Consider the following 20096-nt stretch of genomic DNA (forward strand, 5'->3'; position numbering starts at 1 on the left):
CATGTCCATGCAGAACTTAATTGTTTTTTATAGCACATGGCACAATATTTGAGTTCTCCAGTCAAATACTGCAGAAACTTGCACGCTTTGGGTGCTGTATGCACAGTTAGAAAGTTATGAGAGCCGCAATCCGAAAGCATAAATGTTTTCATACTGCTAAGAGAAGTCAATAGTATTATCTGCGTTATTAAGAGAGAAGGAGGTTCCTGCCTTCTCGAAGTTCTCAAATGGTCAGAAGTCAGAAAGCACTTAGCAGTGTGCTGCTGTAGGTGTAAGTGCTGCTAATACAGATGCTTGTCAGAAATGACAAGTGCTGAAAATCCCAGTGGAAATGCAATCAATACGATTCCAGCAGGAGTTGGTGGTGTTCGTTGTCTCTCAAGAGAAGGTGCAAAGGTCAGGAAAACTAGATTTTATTTCTCAAACCCTCTTTATTTTAGCTCAGCTGGTAAAAGCAAAATCTACTTAGTGTTCAAGTAGTAGAGGATTAGGAGTTCCTGAAGTGGTGAAATTTCTATGTCTTGAGTCAAAAGTTTCCAGTTCCGACTTGAAAATCCTAACATTTATGTTAGTGTTCACACAGAGGAATTTTATGATCTGATATTTGAAAGCCGTATGTTTGCTTCTACATTTATGGAAAGTTAACACGTGAAAAATCATTGCACTGCCTTTATTTCTGAGCTGTAACATGCTCACTGTGCTTCCTGGAAGTCAGGCCTCAGCATCTCCACTTCTCCTTTATTGTGCTGGTGGAGGTCTTTGCCCTCCCAGCCTTTCCCACAAACAACACTTGACACAGGCTAGTCTGCTCTCCTAAAAGTCAGTGGCCTCTTGACTCGAATAAAGGCCAGAGTCAGCTCTGTCACCTTTCCAGTGCGTTTTCAAGTGTCTCACTCTTCTGCAGTGCAAACAGCTGCTGTCACTGTAACAGCAATGGCTGCACCTCATTCGGCGCGCTGCATGAGAGGATCAAAGGGTTGATGGAGGCGGGACTGGATTCTCCTGGAAGAGGCGCAGACACTAAGAGAACAAACTGAAAAGCCTTAAGATGGCTGGGGGCTGCTTTGCCAGGCCTTGCCTCAGGTGCACATGTGCTGGGAAAAGGGTGAGCAGCAGGCCCCGGCTCTGTCATGGTGCATTCTCATCTCTGGCTCTTGATTCACTCTTCTGCAGAGGAAAGAAGGGAAGAAAAAAGAGCACAAGTTCAAGAAAACTTTTATTAAATGCATGTAATGGAATCAGTTTTCTCCTTATCAGTTTCAATTATTTTACTGTGTTAAAATAGAAATTGTGAATGTTGTAGTGAAAGAACAGCTTTCCTGTGTCCCCTGCAAAGCCACTTGTGTTTGGGCAAACAAAGCACAGTATTAATGAAATATATTTCCTAGTGAAAACTTCAGCTGAACTGCTGCTGCATATGAAATGTTCGTCTTGCAGAAGAAATCTGCAGTGCCAGAATTTGTTTTAAAGGTCACGTCCTCAATCCCAAATAATTTGTTGGATTAATTCCTGTGAAACTGTTGAAAAGGAGACACAGATTCTGAGTTTTCCACTGAAAGTGTTTATTCACTGGTTGATAAAACCAAGAGCCTTTCCTCATTCTCAGCTGCATGTTTCCTTATTTATACACAGACTGCTGTTTTCTAATAGGAGTATTTTTCACTTGCTTGTTCTTTCTTGTTTTGTCTAGAATCAGTCTCTGTACCACGATGCCATACTCCCTATTCTCCACTCATTTTATCTATACTCAGTTCACTAAGCAATCTTTTTCCTAACATCTGTGTACTTTTACTTCTTTTAGTCTTTAATTCATACTGCATGACTATAATAATCCTTTTCTGTTCTCTCCTTTTTATTTACTTGCAATTCCTTCCCTAATCTTGCCATTGCTATGTTCGGGCTCACCACATTGCATTGGCTTTCAATTTTTATTTTGGGTTTCCTGCAAATATTAGCAGTAGGTTTCCTATCCTGGTATCTTGACTGGTATGCTCCCACTTTTTATGTTTTTCTTAGATTATACTTCTCAAGCAAAGTGTTTTGTGTATGTCCTTCGGAAAGCTCATTTTGCTTCTAGTGTTTGTCTATTAATTAATTTCTTGAATATCAAGTATCTGTGTGTAATCTTCACTTTTCCACACATTTGTTTTTTTTTTTGTTTGTTTGTTTTTGTTTGTTTTTTTTTTTGTGTGTGTGTGTGTGTGTGTGTGTGCTGTTGTTAAATGTAACTCAAAATAATGTTCATTTTATTTACCTTTTACATTGCGGCACTTTGAAATATAAGGATATCCTATGAAATCAGTGAAAAAATTAATAATCAGTTTACTGTGCACGTGTGTATGTTTGGTGAATATAGGGTATTATATAGTCTCCTTATTGAATCAGTTTCTTTCTTCCTGGACCTAAGGTCTTTCCCACAGATCATATCTCAAGCACAGTAGAAGGAAAAGTAGAAAAAAAGGATTTGCTCCACTTTGGAAAGGGATCTCATTCCATTTCTAGCTCCTGTGCCCCAAAAAAGTCATCTTTCCATTTGGTCAGTCCTGAAACAGCTCTGACTTTCTTCGGAGCTTTGAGTTGTCTTTAGGGAGGGAAATAAACAGAAAAGGTGAAGGGGCGAAGCCAAAATGCACAGAATATTCATTATTTCCTCATGACATCCATCTTATTTTCTTACGAGTACAACCACAGTCTCCAACACTAACCTTCTCAGTGTTTGGTAAAACCGTAAGTTTATGATCAGTCTTATATTTAAGGAGAATAATGTGGGATAATGGAAGATGATGGAAGTAGAAGGAGAAAAGAAAATAATTGTTCCCTTATTAAGAACTGAAAGGAGTCAGTGCAAAGCTGCAAAAGTTGTTTTATGGGCTTGAAAATTTCTTTAAGATTCCCCATCCAGAGCTTTCTTTAACAGTTTGCAAAACTCAGTACTGAAGTAGCAGAAAGGCTGCTGGTCTGAGCTGTCAGATTTCTGTGCATGTGTTTTTGTCTTTTGTGCAGCTACTTTGCCTTTTACAAGTAGGAAACCTCATGAGTGGTTGGGTGCAAACCAACCTGAGACCTGGTGCTCTGTGTCAGAAGGAATGGGAAATCGGAAGCTGAAAAAGCTTAGATGGGTATAGCAAAATGCTTAAGACGCTTGTCAGGGTATTGTGTTAAAGCAAGATAAATGATGTTATGTCAAAAAAAAAAAAAAAAGACAACCCCCTCCACAAAAAACACGAACAACAGAAAAAGGAAGCAGCTTGGCTGGAGGTCATATTGTGGAAGTTATATCTGTTTGTACTTTTTTTGCATTTTTATGAGAGTTCAGTGCTGGGAAGAGATAAGCCATAGGATGTCGCTAGGAGAAGAGTATTGCAGCAGAACTCAAATTACAGGCAAAAGAGTAAGTTACAGGGGAGAAGAGTAAACCTAGCATGCCAGATATTTTGTATTAAGCAAGCTTAATATTCAGTTTTGTCCCATATGACGTGTTTATGGCCAGTGTGTGTGCCCCAACAAAGGCGGTGCCTAGAAACGTATTTGTTAATTAGTTTTGGTGCAAGAAGTAGAGAGGGCACGTGCATTCCTGCCTTGCATCAGCAGCCCAATCTGCTTGTCAATGGAGGAGGATATAAAAGGATTCCAAGTGTTCCGGGTTCGGGTTTCCTCAGGAGCCGTACGCTGGGAAGCGCGGGTGAGAGGGAGGGAGTTGCTCTGTGGTTATCATAAAGCGCTGCTCATGTAGCCCGGTGCCACGTGACTGCAGAAAAGGCATTATCTCAATGAAAAGGAAACTGCTTTTTAGAGCAGCAACAGAACAGAAGCAGGAGGAATTTTCGAGTGCTCCACCATGCTGGATTGTCAAAGGGGGATCTCTCTGATCAGCAGTTAGGGAAGGATTAGCACGGCCAGTTTGTCAGCTGTCATTAGAAGCAGATGACAGAGATGATAAGCTGCTGTGTGCGCACGTCCTCGCTCAGCATGTGCTTTGGTTTACATCGAGACATAACACTGCTTTGGGATAATGGAGAGCTGATATTTTTAAGGCTGTAAATTTTCTGGTAATTGTCTTTTTTTATATATATATAAATTCTTCGTTGTTGGTTTTTTTTTGGGGTTTTTTTTTTTTCCTCTTCCGTTTTTAATAAAAAGCAAGCGTGGTGGATGAGGGATTTATGTACATCTTGATCTGAAGACACAGAAAAGCTAGTGGGATCTGTCTCGAGCTGCAAGGGCTGGAAGACAACAAGGTGTGTTTCCGAAGTGCCGTGACTTCATTGCCATTGCTGCTCTCTTCCTGCACGTCTGTATGCCCTGGGTGCGTCGGGGCTTTCTGGGTTCTGCTGGGGGTGGGGGTTGTTCTGGGGAGCGGGAGGAACTCTCATTTCTTCTCGAACAAGGGAGATAAAGATACCGTTTCTAAGTAGCAAATGTAAAGAAATAACGTAAAATTGATTCTCCGGTGTCTGTAGTTTCGCTCCTTTTAAAGGCTACAGGTGTACTTGTGATTGCATGTGACAGTTTTATGGGTTTACGTAGCTAAATATATCTTAGCGCACAGGAAATATTTTTGTAAGCAAGTTTTATGGTATCCAGAATAATATACAAATTTGTCTGTATTTTCCCACCATCGAGAGGAGGTGGAGCCCACGAGTGCCTTTTTCATTGCAGTAATTACTATTCAGCATTCAGTAATTTCTATGCACATGAAAAAGTACAGAGGAAGTCAGTCTGAGAAATTTTTGCTGTAGAGCTTTCTCTTTCTGACCACGAGCTTAAGTAGACAAAACACATGGAAACATGAGCAGTTGTTACATAACTTTCTCGATTCTCTAATCTTTATCGTTTTCTTTACAAGTCTGCGATCCTGCAAACACAATGACATTCAGTTAATCTTCAGACCTCGTATTTATCTCTTGGCTGCGCGTGTTGATGTCATTGGCTATCTTGGCAGTATTTACTTTTCTTTTAACCTTGGGAGGGCAACGCTTAATAGTGCAGACGAATTTAATAATGATATCCCCCGTAAATGTGAGGCGGTTACTCTCAGTTAGGGAAGGCAGTGAGCTGCCTCCCCTACCCAGGAAGTTCTTGAAGCTTGTTTGTTTTATTTCCTTGTCGCACACGGCATTAAGCCCAGCATTGTACTTCCCCTGTGTAGCAACAACAGTGATCCTGCACCACAAAAAGTGATAAAACGATGTGTACCAGAGCACTGATTCTGACTTCTGCACGGTTTTGCTCCTTAAGCGAAGGGCTGTCTCGCAAAGCTGAGAAGAACAGGTCATTGCTGCAGTGCTCGGGCAGCCTCCTGAGCGTATGTTTTCCTGGATACGCGTTGCAGTGGTGCTGGTGACTATCACGTGTAGGATCCTTTTAATAATTAATTAAATGCCTACAGGAAATGCCATAGTTTTATTTTATTTTATTTAGGACTTTGAAAAACTCATGCTACTTTGAGATAGGAAAGGGAAGGAAAATATTGTGTTTTCCAGAGTAATGGAGAGTGTGTTTGAAGCTACTTTACTTCATGCTGTGAGGACAGAGACAGAAAGGTAAACAAGCCAGCACTATTTATTTGCTTGTCCTCTTTTCTCTGCTGGGGACGTGAAGTGCATGGCAGAGTGCAGGCCCGTGGCCTGCAGAGCCTTTGGGCCAGCGTGGCAACCTTGTGTCTTCCCCCCAGCAAATGTGGCCCTGCAAGGACAGTGCAACTTACCCAGCCCACCACGTTGTGCCATGCTGTGCTGTGCTGTGTTCCTTCATTTCACTGGGGGAGATCCCACAAGGTAGTGGGTGCCAAGAAGCTCTCACTGAAAAGGTTGCACCGAGGTTTTGCAAACATGCAGCTGTCTGTGTGGTTGTTTCTATTTGCCTGATGCCTTTTCGGACATATTAAGGGGGAAAATTTTGAATAATATCAACTTTTGCTGTAGATTGTCCCTTTCAAATGGCTTTATGTTCTCACGAAGCTCAGAAGTTACAGTATTTCCTTTTATAAGTAATTATTTAAGTATGGCACGCGGCATATATAGAACATCGATCACTGTCTTTGAAACCCAAGGAATTTTATTTTATCCTTTGCCCACGCTTCACAATTATGGTAGCATAGCCAAAAAGGTTACATTAGTAGTAATTGAAAGATGTTGCTGTCTTTTTTCTTTCTCTTCTTTTTCTTCCCTCCAGCTCATTTGTCATCTCTGTAAGGTAAAATTCTTGAATAAGGAAGGAGGGAATGCAATAATGCATTGCAAAATATACCATGTTGTAAGAAAAAACAACGCCGCCAAAAATTGGTAAATCAGAGCTGGGTGACCACTTTGAAAATGGCATTTCACTCCAGACGTCTAACCACAGTATTTAATAACAGATGCCACGATGAGGTCAGATCACTGGTTATTTTACTGGAGCACCATTTTATTTATTTACATTAGTAATGGGGGTGGGGAGGAGGGATGAGGACGTTAAAAAAGCCTTGATGATCAGTATCTGCATCATTAATAAATTGAACAAGTTTCTTAGTGCACTACAGTAGTCTGGCCCCATCGTTATAAAGATGAAGCTGAGCTGAGGGCTGAGGGTGGGTCTGTGAGCCAGGCTGACTGAGCGGAGTGCAGGATGAGAACAGAACTGTCAGCTGATGGCTGTGTACCTGTCAGGTCAGCTTGCTGGATTCCTGGTTTGCTTTTCTTGCTCGTACCTGATTGGCTCCAACAGGCCTGGGAGAATGCCTGAGTTGAACCAAAAATTATTGCTTGCAGATAAAGCTTTAGCTCTTCAAATCTTGCTCCTCACATTCATCATCCACTTTGCACGCTGTTCCCAAACAAACTGTAAGATGCTGTAGTGCTCTGTTTTCTCATTCCTGATAGCATAGGCTGTTGTGATTAAGCAACCATAATACAAGATGCCAATTAAAGTTTCTGTTAGAATTCCATAATAAAATTATTTTAGTTGCTTTTCCTGAAGTTTTTTCTGGTTCAGTCCAGTTCTAAATGTGTGGTGCTTTTCGCTTCGGGGCTGTGCATTGCAGCCTTCTGATCCATTGCTTCTATAAATGTAGTGGGTATCTCTTGCTTGCTCTGATTATATTCCAAAATTAAAAATACATGGAATATACGCTTATTCTTTCATAGCAGTTGTGATTATTCTTTACCATAAATGGTTTCAACGTTAATGCAAATTAATTTCAGTTTATTTTTACAAAGAGAATGAAATGGATGGTGATGAACAACCAGCTTTAATAGTAGAGAACCTTGTTTTCCTTGGGCTGCAGGATGCCAGCACAGTTGTGACAGGCCTGTGGAGTGATTTATGTCCTACAAAAGAGCGAAATAACAGTTTGACATCTTCCTCTAGTAGGCTACGAGGAAAATACAGGCTTCACTGTAGTCGGTGATAAAATTCTGATTTATTTCAATTGAGTCATAATATGCCCCTTTAGAACTCTTCATTTTTTTTCCAGAATGTGATCTCTGTTGTTGAAGGAGCCTGGCTGTCTCACATGGTTTTGCCTATAACACTGGGAGGCCGAAGGTGTGTCTGTGGACTAAAGAGTAAACGAGGCACCCCTGAATATAGGTTTGGAGGGGAGGGGTGGAATATCTCAGCCATCAGGGCTCTTGACCCTCCAACTGTCTGAAACAGAGGGAAGGGTCGTTCTGCTGTTGTTCTGCACTTTTTCCCCAAACTACTACAAGCTTCCATAACAAGCCACTAAATAAATTTTAGTTTCTTTCATTTGACTCACGCAGCTGTTCTTATGTAGGTTTTATTTGGACGCAGGCTGCATTCCTTTATACGTACTTGTGGATATGAAGCTTATGTCCACAACGTTTTGCTTCTTACAGCTCCTTGCAGCTGACTAACAAAAGCAAATAGGTTTTATGAGTTATGTTTTCTTAGATGCTTAAAGATGACAGTTAAATTTTCTTCTTCTGTTATTGTTGGTTGCTGTATTTCCCTGAAACAAATAGAAGTATACAAATGAAGTCTAATATAGACATGAAGTTTGAAGTCGTTAGTAATGGTTGTTCTTGATCACAGATCATGGTTAACTTATTCGTCTACTGAGAACATACCCACTTAGGGTGTGCTGACTGCTGTTGATAGTTAAACTTCTTATCAAGTTTTATTTTTAATCTAAAACTTAATAAATGTTCACAAGACACTTCTATGTGGCTCTGACATCACTTAGTCTGTTAGTTTGGATTCCTGAGCTCAGTAACAGTGGGCACAGTTAGTGCCCTCAGTGTATTGACAAGAGTTGTACGTACATCTATGCTAAAAAAAGAAAATGTACGTCTGCATATTGGCTGTTGATACAAGTATAAGCACTCAAATACTGCATATGCAATCAACTTAGCATGCAGTTTTAAAGTACATATTAACAAGATTGTTCTTTAAATAATTAAAAAAAAAAAAAAAAAAAAAGAATTCCAAACTCTTATGCTGCTGCTCCAATGTAAGTGGAGGATACTGCTGTGGATGGGATTCAGGAAGCCCCTGCTGAAGGAGCTTCCTGCCCACACAAATACAGGGCATGGGGCTGAAGCCAGACTGCTGCTTCTCATGGCAGTGCTCCTATCACCAGAGCACCACTTGGTCTGAGGCAAGCAAAGCCACCTTCTGCTGTGAAGAACGCTGAATTTTCTTGCTTTAAATGTATTTCAAAGGCAGAGGCAATGGCTGAGCCAATCATATATTGGCTGTACTAGATGTATAATTTAAAGAAGTGCTGCAGAGCTATGAACCGCATATGGGCTCCAGCTGTATTGCTCCACTGGCAGAGGGCACCACCTAACCGAAGGAGGGCTGAGGTGAAAAGAGACCTCTGGGTCCAACTGGTCCAACACTGGCTCAAGCAGGGACACCCAGAGTGGAGGCCCCAGGCCCATGTTCAGACACAAAGTCAAATTCACCTCATAGGAAGCTGCTCCTATGTCTATGGCTACTTGCGCAGCTGAGGACAAGAATATATTTAAATTGAAGACAAATGCATTTGATTTCGATTCACTGTTAGCTTCATATGTTCTTATACATCGTGCAACTAAATGCATGCTTAGGAGAGTATCTCAGTAAATATTTTAGAAAGAGGTGTGTGAATACACAGATGTACCTTGTAGGAATGCATGGAATGGATTATTCATTAATCATGATAACATCAAAATATGTATAACTACTGTAGGGAACATTTTTAGCTATGCTTCCTGCAAAGCAGATTTTTAATGAAATGATTGGTATTTAGCACCTTGGCATTCAGGCGTAGAATGACCTGAAGTTTCATCATGCTTTCTAGTAGCAAGTGGTGGGGTAAAAGACCAAAGCAAACTCTACTGTTGCAGCTAAGTGCAAATCAGAACCATGAATTTAATTTTTGATTAGGCGTGAGAGGTTATGCATAGATATGGATTTTTAAACTGCAGTGAAAATTTCAGTAAGATTATGTGTTTTCAGTAAAGAATCAACTGCAGGAACATGATTTTGATGACCAGATTAAAGCTGTGAATGGTGGGCTGCAGAATAAGCATCTCTTGGTGAAGCTCCAGCAAGCTTGTGTTATATGTATCTGACTGGCAGCTCTTGAGTGATGTAGCCATACAGAGATGCTAAGCTTGATCCCAGTGACTGGAGAGGACTACTGTGTGAAGTCACTGAATTTGAGGTTGATAAGTGATAGAACTCAGATTTCAATATAATGGGATGGATAATTTTGTATAATATCCTGTACAACTGATACAGAAACGTTTCTGTCTCAGCTTCTGCTTTTCACTTTCTACCTTTACAGAACACAGTTTTTTGAGCTGTTTATTAATGGAATGTACTTATCTAAAGTAAACAGGCTGCTGTTTGACAGATATCTTGAGTTAAATCCTAATATAGGTATCCATGTGACATGGAGATGTATAAATGCCTTTGTCTATTGTGATCAAGTTTTTCTCGCCATTAAGATAGGCATCATGAAAATCACACCTAACTGTATAAGCTGCTGGTAGCGTAAGTAATGCGTGTGTGCACATCAGTAGTATCTGTGAGACAGCAAAAATGTACCTGGGTTTGAATTTTCACGCAGAGGCTTAAATTTGTGAGAGAGCCATAGGTTCAATCTTTTTCTGTCCGTTTTTTCCCCCCTTTGCTGCTTGGTTGTTATTTGGGGGGAATGTTGGCATGGATATTTAAGTGGACAGATAAGTTTTGAAACTGAAGTTGGCAGGAAGGATTCAGTAGGAGTCTAAACAAGCTTGACTAACTGCTGCAATAGTGCCTTCAAGTTGGAATGAAGGCAATTTAAACACAAGGTTTCCTGTGACATTTTCTGTGATGTTAGGTTTGTTTAATTTATCAGCTGTGGTATTCACAAAGATTCAAACTGCAGTAGATTTCAAATACTGCATTTCCAAAATAGTTGGTTAAGTAAAATTATGAATAGGTGTGAAGTATAAGGAAAAAAAAAATATTTAACCAATTGTCTCATGTAATAATTTTGTCCCTTTTTCAGTGAATGTTCTTGCAGTCGTAATACTTTTTTTTTTTTTTTCAGCCGTTTTTTAATAAGTATCAAATGCAACCTAGAAGATTAAATGATTTTATAAAAAGTTAGACTTTTTTATTTGATGTTTTGGTTTTTATTTTCCTTATTTACCTTTGCTTTCCTTATTTACAAACAAAAGAATGGAAGAGCAGCTGATGTATATTACAAGTAATGTTTTGGCCCTGGGAGTTTTCTTGGGTTTTTTTGATGTGATGTTTTAAATGGAAACTACCATGGGTTCTAGCTACTTTTCTTTTATGATGGAGGATCAAGAATCAGAAATAGTTCTTGATAATGTGAGAGGAGTAAAATCTCAAACTTGAAGTTATGATGCAGAACCTTGAATAGTTTTTTTCCATAGCACCACATCTGGTAGTACTGGTCAAAAAAAAAAAAAAAAGAAAACTTTTCGAAAGTAGAAATGGAGCAAAACTTTTGTATGTTAGGTAAAGGGTAATTTCTTCCAATGGTATTTTACTGTGTTGTCTTAGCAGATCTCAGTCTTGCTGTTCCTGAGCGTATTAGAGGTGGCCGATGTAGGCTAATCTGTAAGGAGCTCAGTGACTGGCTGTATTAAGAGACCTCACCTATGGGAATTAAGAAGATAGGAGCCATCTTACATTGCTGCTGTCAGGTTTTGGTGAGGTCTGAAGTAGAACTGCAGATTTCAGAAAGCTGTGGTTTTTGATTATCTGAGGGAAAGAAAAAAAAAAAACAATGCAATGTGTTAATATTTCAGATTTAGGTTTATTTTAAGGCAAGTCCTAGCAAATACCAGCCTATAACACTGAACATTAATGTTAACCATTTATTTGATTGTTAGAGCATGTGTTAAAGAGCTGCTGCTGCCCATTTGAAGCCTAATGTGTTTATTAGATGGTCTTTGAAATGGCTTCTTGACGTGTCTTTTAGCTAAAAAATTCATGAACATTATTGGCTTTCAGTCTGCAAATGGAATATGCCTTCTTGTCACTAGTACACCACTCTAAAGCTATTACACAGAAGTAAGAGAAAAAATATTGTTGAGGAAGGAGCCTTCCACTTAAGTATTTGTTTATAGTCTGTTATGCCTTTTTGTAGACTGAGCAGAAATACAAGTGGTAAGTGTCAGAGCCAGTTCTCTCAATTCTGTTCTTATACATTGGTTTTCTAATAAATTATGTTCTAGTTGAAGCATGAAGCAGCATTCAGTAAATATTACTGTAAATCTCATTTTAATGTTGCCACTACTAGCCTTTCAAATGAATTTGTATCTTTGAAGTGATAAGTACTCTTTTCAGATAGAAAAAGCTACAGCCAGATTAACCACGGGTGCAGATCAGGTTTTAATACAAGCCCTTTAAGGATAACCATTCAGTTTTTCAAGTTACTACTGCTACCTTTGTCACAGAAACTCTTCTGTTTTCACTTTGTCCTGTGTGACTGTTGTAGAGTGATGATTGTAGGCAGTTTCATCTACAGTGAAAGTAGGGACTGGGTTTCAGGAAAGCAAAAGGACGTACAGCTGGATAAATTACTTGGGATTTTCAATATGAGGTCAACCTTGCCAACTTAGGTCCTGGCCATCTTGCTTATTTTGGCAGAATGGACTTGTTTCTCTTGGGATATGTCCCAGTTCTATGTGCTGAGTGATTATGCATGAGTGTAAGAAGATGACTGTAGAACATGTTGCTTGCTTATACCAAGGTGTGTATGAAGAACAGTGGTTCAGTATGGATCTAGCCTGTTTTCCCTGTTGAACTTTTCAGTGGAGGATGTCTTGCCTTAATTTAACTTTAGTAGACAATGCAATCTTTTTTTTTTTTCCCTCCTCTTATTTCCCTTGATTTTCATCTCTGTTTTTTCACTCACTTCCAAAGCCACGTGTCTCTGAATTTATCAGAACAGCAGTGCAAGGGACAGTCAGTTCCCAAGGAGTCCAGGCATCCCCAGCCACGTGCGGAGCTGTGCAGGCACAGGCGGGCTGCCTCGGCTGGTGGCGATTTTATACTTGCTCAGTGGCAAATGCTGGGAATCAAAGCATATTTCAAACCACCCTCGTGGATTGCTGCTGCTCACAAATAAAAGGTTGTCCTTATGCTACAGTGGCCCACAGACTCTAGTCCAGGGTCTTATCCTATGCTTGACAGTGACTTCCTTTTCAGGCCTGGGAAAGTTGCTAGCAAGTGCTTACCATTATTGCCTTCTTCAAAGGAGCTGAAAATTACAGCGTATACCAGTGTTAAATATTTTCAGATTGAGGAATGCACTGAATGAAAAAGAGTGTATAAGCAAGAAAAAATGTGAAGAATCACGAGTTGCATGTGACTTCCAACTTTGCTGTGGCTTCTACCAAAATTGGTGATACACAGGGAGCATCAGTAATAATGAAACTGAGACTGAAAGCTTCTAATCATGAGAACTTAGAAGAAAAAAATAATATAATGGACATATGTTTCAGTTTATAATTAACCACAGAAATATGAGCTGTTTATATTGGTAAATTGGGCAGTTAGAGAAAATTTTAGCCAAAATTTTCATTGAGCTGTAATTTCTTTGGCCAGGAAGCTGAGTATTTCTTTGCTGCTTACTACTCACCAAAACAGTAACTTGAATAAATTGCTTCTACATGTAGCAATTGTGTCTGCACTAACTGTATGGATGCTGGAAGGGTAGCATTATGGTACTGCTACCTGCTTGCCCGCTATATGGTACGTTACCTTTTGTTTGCTACTTTTCAGACTGAAATAACCACTTTGAAGGTGTAATCCTCATTCATTCTTTAACTGCATTTGTTGGGCTTATAATAAATCTGTCAGTTTAACAGGCCTTGTTTGGAAGATGGCCTGAACTGATAAGAGATGAAAATGCACACAATCTTCTTCTACGTTAACTCTGGATGATTAACTGGATTCATTGATGCTGAGAATCTGTGCTTGAAGGTTTACTCTATATATCATGCTCCTTGATGGCATTTATTAAGACTATTCTCTTGTAAAGTACCGTGTTTACTATTGCTTCATAATCACGTTGAAAAGTCTCTCTGTGTATTCTAACTTAGAGCAGTTGCCAGTAGAGGATGTGAAGGCGGATGTGCTGTCACAATGAGAGCAGAAACTCTTGTTTTGTTTCTGATAACAAGAAAAATATGAATTGAAACCTCTTTCTGGCTCTCTTTTCAATCTCCCAACATCTGGTGGTAACTGAATAGGTCTCAATGACTGTCATTGATAATGTACGCTGTCCAAGAGATTATTCAATTAATTTTCTGTGTTGTGATTTACATTTAACAATTGGAAAGATTAGACTGAAATGTACCACTATTTTGGATGCTTAGTCCTGCAGCAGTGATATAAAAGAGAGTGATAAAAATACACCTTGAAAATATTTTTAATTAGTATATATTTTTTAAAATATAAATTTAATGTAAGCAGTTACTTATCAGAGGCGTCCCAAACAGGACATCTGTTTGAGCCTAGATTTAGTTCTTAGGTATTTTTAGTAATAATAATGCTGTTTCTCTAATTATCTACTTCCTTGTATAAAAATGGTGCAGTGAATGTATTTATCTTTCCGTTGCCCTGTTGTTCCTCACTGATGCCCAGTGGAATTGAAATTTGAGTGGTATCTGAGTCAGCATTAGAAGTTGAGTTCTTGGTTATTGTTGCAAGGGTTTTCAATAGCACGAATGGAAAAAATATATATTTCAACTACACGTAAATACATTTTCAGCTAATTATATATGTTGTTGAAAAATATGCTACTGCCAGTGAAGGCCAGATATTTATTCCACAGTGAGATAGTAAGTCTGTATTTTGGAGTGCAGTTCAACTTCCAAACATTTTATACCATAAAACAAGAGCGCCTGATCTTGCATGACAGTTAATTCTACAAGACATTCATTTTAACTCCCCTTTGTATAACAGTTTCTTTGAAATAAACATTATTTTAATTCATTGCCTGACATGCCATCTTGTAATCTTTTTTTTCGTTAACAGAAGTATTTGTCCTCTCTGTCGTCTATTCAGTGATTACTTCTGTTTTTGTTCTTACTAATTCCCAGTTTGACTTAATTCTTTTTCTAGTAAATACCAAGCTAAATAATCATTACCCACTTTTTCTTGATTTTTGCTGCAGATTGTTTCAGAAGACGTATGGTAGAGCTGGTATTTCATTTCAGTTTCTTCTGAAGCACTAAATGAATGGAACTGTTCTATTTCTTTATCTTCCTTTCTGGAAATTCCTGCAAAGATGTCTAAAAAGATAAGCAAGATCAATGCTGCTTTCTAATCTAAAGTAGTTGCCTATAGGGGAAGTTTATTAAGTAAAACTTTGAGCCTCTAACTTGTCATTGTGCAGCTTCTCTGTGGCTTCAGTTTTGAATTTTCATCTTTCCTAGGAAAATTTAGTCCTCCAGTTTGGAAGCTGCATTTTGTAGTCTGAGAAAGTTATTCTGTTTGTTTCAGGGCGATTGGTTAGAAGAATCTTGAAAGTTCCTGTATCGTCCTGTTAATATCTAAATTAGTATAGTTAGGGGTTTATTGCTAATACTGAAGAACCGAGAAAGTTCAAGGATGTGTAAATTAATTGAGAGGGCAGCACCTCAAAACCGCTACAAGCAGTTTAGCTGATCTTGACCCGCAAATGTTTGTTTTTGTTTAGATCCTTACATTCTAAAGTCATTAGATTTTTACTGTTTTCACTTGAAAAATTCCTAGATGTCTGCTCCTGTAGTTCTAAATGTCCAAAGAAATACTCTTTTCTGAAAAAAAGTGGGGCCTTAGTTTCTTGCTTTTGCTACATTGAAGTTACTGAGGCGGCTGTACTGCCCAGAAGTCTTCATCGGTTAGCATGCATAGATCTGGAACATGAATTAGCTCACACACAGAAAAACCAACCTTAAATAGCTGTGTTTTGTTGTTGTTTTATGGTTGTTTTCTGTTTGTTTTTTGTTTCAAAACAAATGATGAAATGGCGTAGATTCTCACCTTTTTGGCTCTGCTCAACCTTTTAGAGTCATTGCTGAGAAGGAAGATGGGGTGGCTGCCCTCCTCAGCTCAAGGGACTCAAACCTTAATCCCTTGCTTCTTAAAGCAATGTACAAACTACTTACCTATGAGTTGAATACGTTTAAAGATTCCTACTGCACTTTGAGAGTTAATTAATTGATTTGCCTTCATAAATATTCAGCTCCAGCAAGCTGATAGCCTATCACCTCAGGGGGCTGTTCTGCATGATTAAAAAATACAGGCTTGAAATCCCTCTGCAAAGAGGGAACTGAATCTCCATCTCTGTTGCAGTTGGTACTTAGCATTATGGAAGGACAGTGCTGCAGATTTATCCATGTTTTTTAACAGGTGATTCTTCCTCGTTTGTCCTAATTCAGGACAATTCAGCAGTTTGGCTTTTAAATCCCAAGAGAACAGTGGGAATTTATTTACCCCAGCTAGATTCTGATTTCCCTAGGAATCTATACTCCTAGTAAATGTTTGAGTTCACATCCTTTTGATTTTGGTGCTCTATTCTGGATAGTGCTAAGTGACTTTCATTTTGGCTTGTGAGATTATTTTTAGATTGCCTTAGTATCATCTATCTAGCTCTTCACTTTTCAAGACACCTAGCTTGGGATTTTGCATTCTGCTCTGGAGGACAGACACCTAACATTCAGGAACTGTGGAGCTTATAGAGATGTGTGAGGTATTGAATGCAATTTCTAGTGTAGACGTAAGGAGAGCAGAAGACATTTGTAGTGGGTGGTAGATTTCCAGAAAAACTTTATGATGAGTAAAAAGGAAAAAGTAACTCATTCTAAGAACAGACTGGCAGTGATGCTGAGAAAAAGATGTTTTGGCCCGTAAATGCAAATTTAAAAAAATGATAATTTGAAAAAAGAAAAAAAAAAATTAATAAAAATAATTAACTAAAAACTGCTTGGAATTACTGCCTGCATTTAACATGGGGAGAAGATGTTAATTTTGTAATAATGGTACCACTTTTGTTTGCTTTAAATACAGAAAGACAGAAGTTCAGATGTTTATGGTGGGACGTTAATTTTAACATGTTCTCCACAGGATGATACTGGAGAGGTAGGAAATTCCTACAGAACAGCATGGTCATAGGTGGAAGAAGAATTAGCTGTATACTGGTGGAGCTACTGGAAGAAGTTGGATTCTAGCAAAAAATAAACTCCTTTTGAAGCTCAAGAGATTAGATAGAATAACTGTGGATATCTGTTCCTGTTCCCCTGGGGCAGAAGGGGACTGAAAGGAGGTGTGCCTCCTAAATTTGATGGAATGCTTGACAGATTTTTGTGAGCCTCCATGCTTGCTTTTCTTTATAAAAACACCCAGCATTTCTCAGGTAATATTCGGGAAGCACAAGAAATGAAGGAATTCCCCAACCCAATTTTCTTCTGAAATTTAGACCACAGTCTGAGACTTGCTCGGAGATCAGATGATCTCTGGAATGTACAGCTTTCATCATGCTGCTGTTTTTGGTTTTTTTTTTTCTCACAATGGTGATCGAAAAATTTAGTCTTCGAAGCGAGGCCATCCTGAGAGTCTGGGACTGTGGGCTCCTCACAACTTCTGTGACTGTTGTCACAATTTTCTTTATGTAATCATACAGTATAGCGAGTTGAAAGGGACCCACAGTGATCATCAGGAGTACAACTCCTGGCTCCACACAGCACCACTCAAAAATCAGACTATGTAACTGAGCAAACACTCTTTGAACTCTGGCAGCTCAGTGCTGTGACCGCTGCTCTGGGGAGCCTGTTCCGTGCCCGATCACACTCACATGTGAACAATCTTTTCCTAATGCCCAGTCCCCTCCGCTGACACAGCTCTGTGCTATTCCCTGGAGTCCTGTCGCTGTCACCAGAGAGCAGAGCTCAGCGCTGCCCCTCCACTCCTCACCCCAGTGCTTGAGATGCAGCCGCACAGCGCAGTGTAGAGCCGGACAACCCCTCCACTCGCTCAGTGGCAGTGCTGGGCCTGTTGCATCTGATGGTACGGTTGGCATTCCTGGCTGACAGAGCACACTGCTGACTCAGATTCAACACGGCTTCAACAAGAACCTCCCCCAGATCCCTTTCCATGGGGCTGTTCTTCAGTATTTCATCCCCCAGACTGTACATACAACCAGGGTCGCCCTGTCCAGGTACAGAATTTGGCACTCACTCTTAAGAGTATATTTCCTTTTCCTTGGTTCTCTACTGTTGCATACTCATTCAAACGCCTATTTTCAAGGAAGTGCTTAGCTTTTTACCAACCAGACAAATGTATACATCTAGTTTTGCATTTAGGTAAGTAAGGTTGACATGGGCGTCTGATTATAAATCAGATAAGATTCATGGTTGTCAAGGAGCAGTGAGTGTGTCACAAGTTGCATTGGAGGCTTCAGCGGATGCTTTGCTCTCTGCAGCAAAGTGGGATTTAGTGTGGTGCTGGGAATGCCCTATGAGATGCAGGTTGTCTCTTTGTTATGGCAAGTCTTCTCTTGGAGAGCTCAGGTCTGCTCTGAAAATAGAATCGCAGAATCAACGAGATTGGAAAAGACATCTCAGATCAGCCAGACCAACCACCCACCTACCACCATAATTGTCCACTAAGCCATGTTCTTCCATTGCTGCAGAACCAGAGCAAGAAGGCCTTGAAGTAGGTTGTTCTCAACAGATTGATGGTATGTGCATACATGGATGTATACTTATGTACGTATAGATATTTTAAAGAAAAAGACGATCCAGATATTTTTGTAACAGGACCTGGTACCAACCGTGTACAAGGCTGACTGGGAGTTGTACTGTTCAGTGTTGATCTATTTTTTTCATGAAGTCCAATTAGTTTCAAGAAAAACAGCGCCAATTTCTCCTCAAACTGTTCTGGTTTTTTTGTTTGTTTTTGTTTTTCTTAATAGATGAAACTTTTTCAGTATACAGTTACAACTATGACTGTATCTCTGCAGAACTGCCTAGATGTCAGCCTTCAGACTGTTTGTGCTCTTACATTCATTCAGCCTGAACCTTGGGAAAACGAAGATTTACAGTATGAACCAACGCTTTTAATACCAACATCTGAAAAGAGGAAATGAAGAAGAGGATACTGCAATTCCAACCCACATCAGTTCACTTATTAAGTTCAGTGTGGCTGATAAGGTCAGCACAGGAAAGGGAGCTGGCAGAGATGATGGCTTGGAGGAGGTGGTGAACCCACTGATTTTGATATCTGACCAAAATTTCCACTTCATGACAGCATGAAGTGATCATGGAAGAGTGCCTCCAGCATGCCTTTTAGCATGGTATGAATCACCTCCTAGAAATGCTCACCTGCTCTGTTATGGCCCTCATGGTTATTTCTCTGCTCATCCTAAATAATACAGAAGCTTTCTGAAACGTCTGGAAGTGTCGCTCTGCAATCAGACTTGCAAATCTGGCAGCAACTGGACAAATGGTGAATGGTTCTGGATGGAGCTGGACAAATGGTTCTGCATTACGCAGTCTTTTTGATGACCTACATCATCTCCCTGTGCTCTTCTTCTAGCGTTTTCTATCTCTGAAACACTGCTAATTATTGAGAAATGTGTAAACTTCCACATGTTTGTAGGCACACAGGACGAAAGGGGCCAGGAGCAGGGCAGGATTTCCCTGGGCTGTTTATCACACAATTTGTAATGAGCCTGTGTTGTTTTAACACGTGATAGATTGGCAGGTTATTTTCCTTATGAGTTAGATTAATTGTGCAAAATATTTATCAGTTCTTCAGTGATCTCTAGTGTTGACAGATGATCAGTTTCTGCTATATTGTACATGCAGTTGTGCAAACATCATGTTTTGATTTTTAACCAAAGCTGTATGTGTTGTCTTTTTGTGTAGCTGTGATACATGTTTCATTTCATGTATTTCAATTCTGTTGTTCTTGTTGTATGGCATTATGGATTTCCTCACTCAACCTTGCAAAATTGCCGTGAAAATTCAGCAACTCAGGCACAAAATGTACTTATCTTCTCCTACAGAATTGGTGACAGTGGAAGAGATGAAAATGCTTTCCTTGCTCACCACAAATTTTATTCTGGATGAGTTTTGCATAGCTTTTTGTAGGATCATAAACATGGTATCTTTATTGGTACCTTTCAAACTCTTATTTCAAGTGATAGATTTGCAAAGTAAAAACTTGAGTTGGGAATGGAACAAGGAACTTAGAAACACAGAGGAACTCATGATACTTCCACCATAACACTTTCCCTCCGTTTTCTTCTTTTCAGTTGCTGATATGTGTTCAAGATGAGTGGGATGGGAGAAAATACCTCTGACCCATCCAGGGCAGAGACAAGAAAGCGCAAGGATCCTGATCAGCTTGGACCCAGGTTAGACCAATTATGTCTGAAGATACTGAAAGAAAACAAATTAGAAAAAGTTGATAAATGAGCACCTGTTTTTCATAATCCTTTGAGAATGACAGAATTGCTATTCTAGCTAGGAGGGATCAGTACCATACTGATTCAGTAATTCTGTGTCACTCAGTAACTCTGTGATGGAGGGTGGGGCCTGAAATTTCTTTCTTTATGTTTTTACTAATCCACTGTAATGCTAAAATACAAT

The 20096-nt window shown here is 39.5% G+C and overlaps 1 protein-coding gene across 7 annotated transcripts in view; it reads left to right on the top strand.

The window, feature by feature from the left end:
* NCOA2 (nuclear receptor coactivator 2) overlaps positions 1-20096 on the top strand; it is a 189172-nt gene that overhangs the window by 90713 nt on the left and 78363 nt on the right. For 4 of the 7 annotated variants that reach the window (XM_042808607.1, XM_042808606.1, XM_042808605.1 and 1 more), the window contains one exon: positions 19760-19861. In XM_042808607.1, the coding sequence (XP_042664541.1) occupies positions 19779-19861 (83 nt within the window). In that variant the 5' untranslated portion in view covers positions 19760-19778. The other 3 variants (XM_042808609.1, XM_042808610.1, XM_042808611.1) reach the window with 3 other exon arrangements.

This window comes from Centrocercus urophasianus, unplaced genomic scaffold, assembly GCF_019232065.1.
Source record: "Centrocercus urophasianus isolate 14NV4802_14NV808 unplaced genomic scaffold, USGS_Curo_1.0 seq_11, whole genome shotgun sequence".
In the NCBI taxonomy this organism is placed as follows: Eukaryota; Metazoa; Chordata; class Aves; order Galliformes; family Phasianidae; genus Centrocercus; species Centrocercus urophasianus.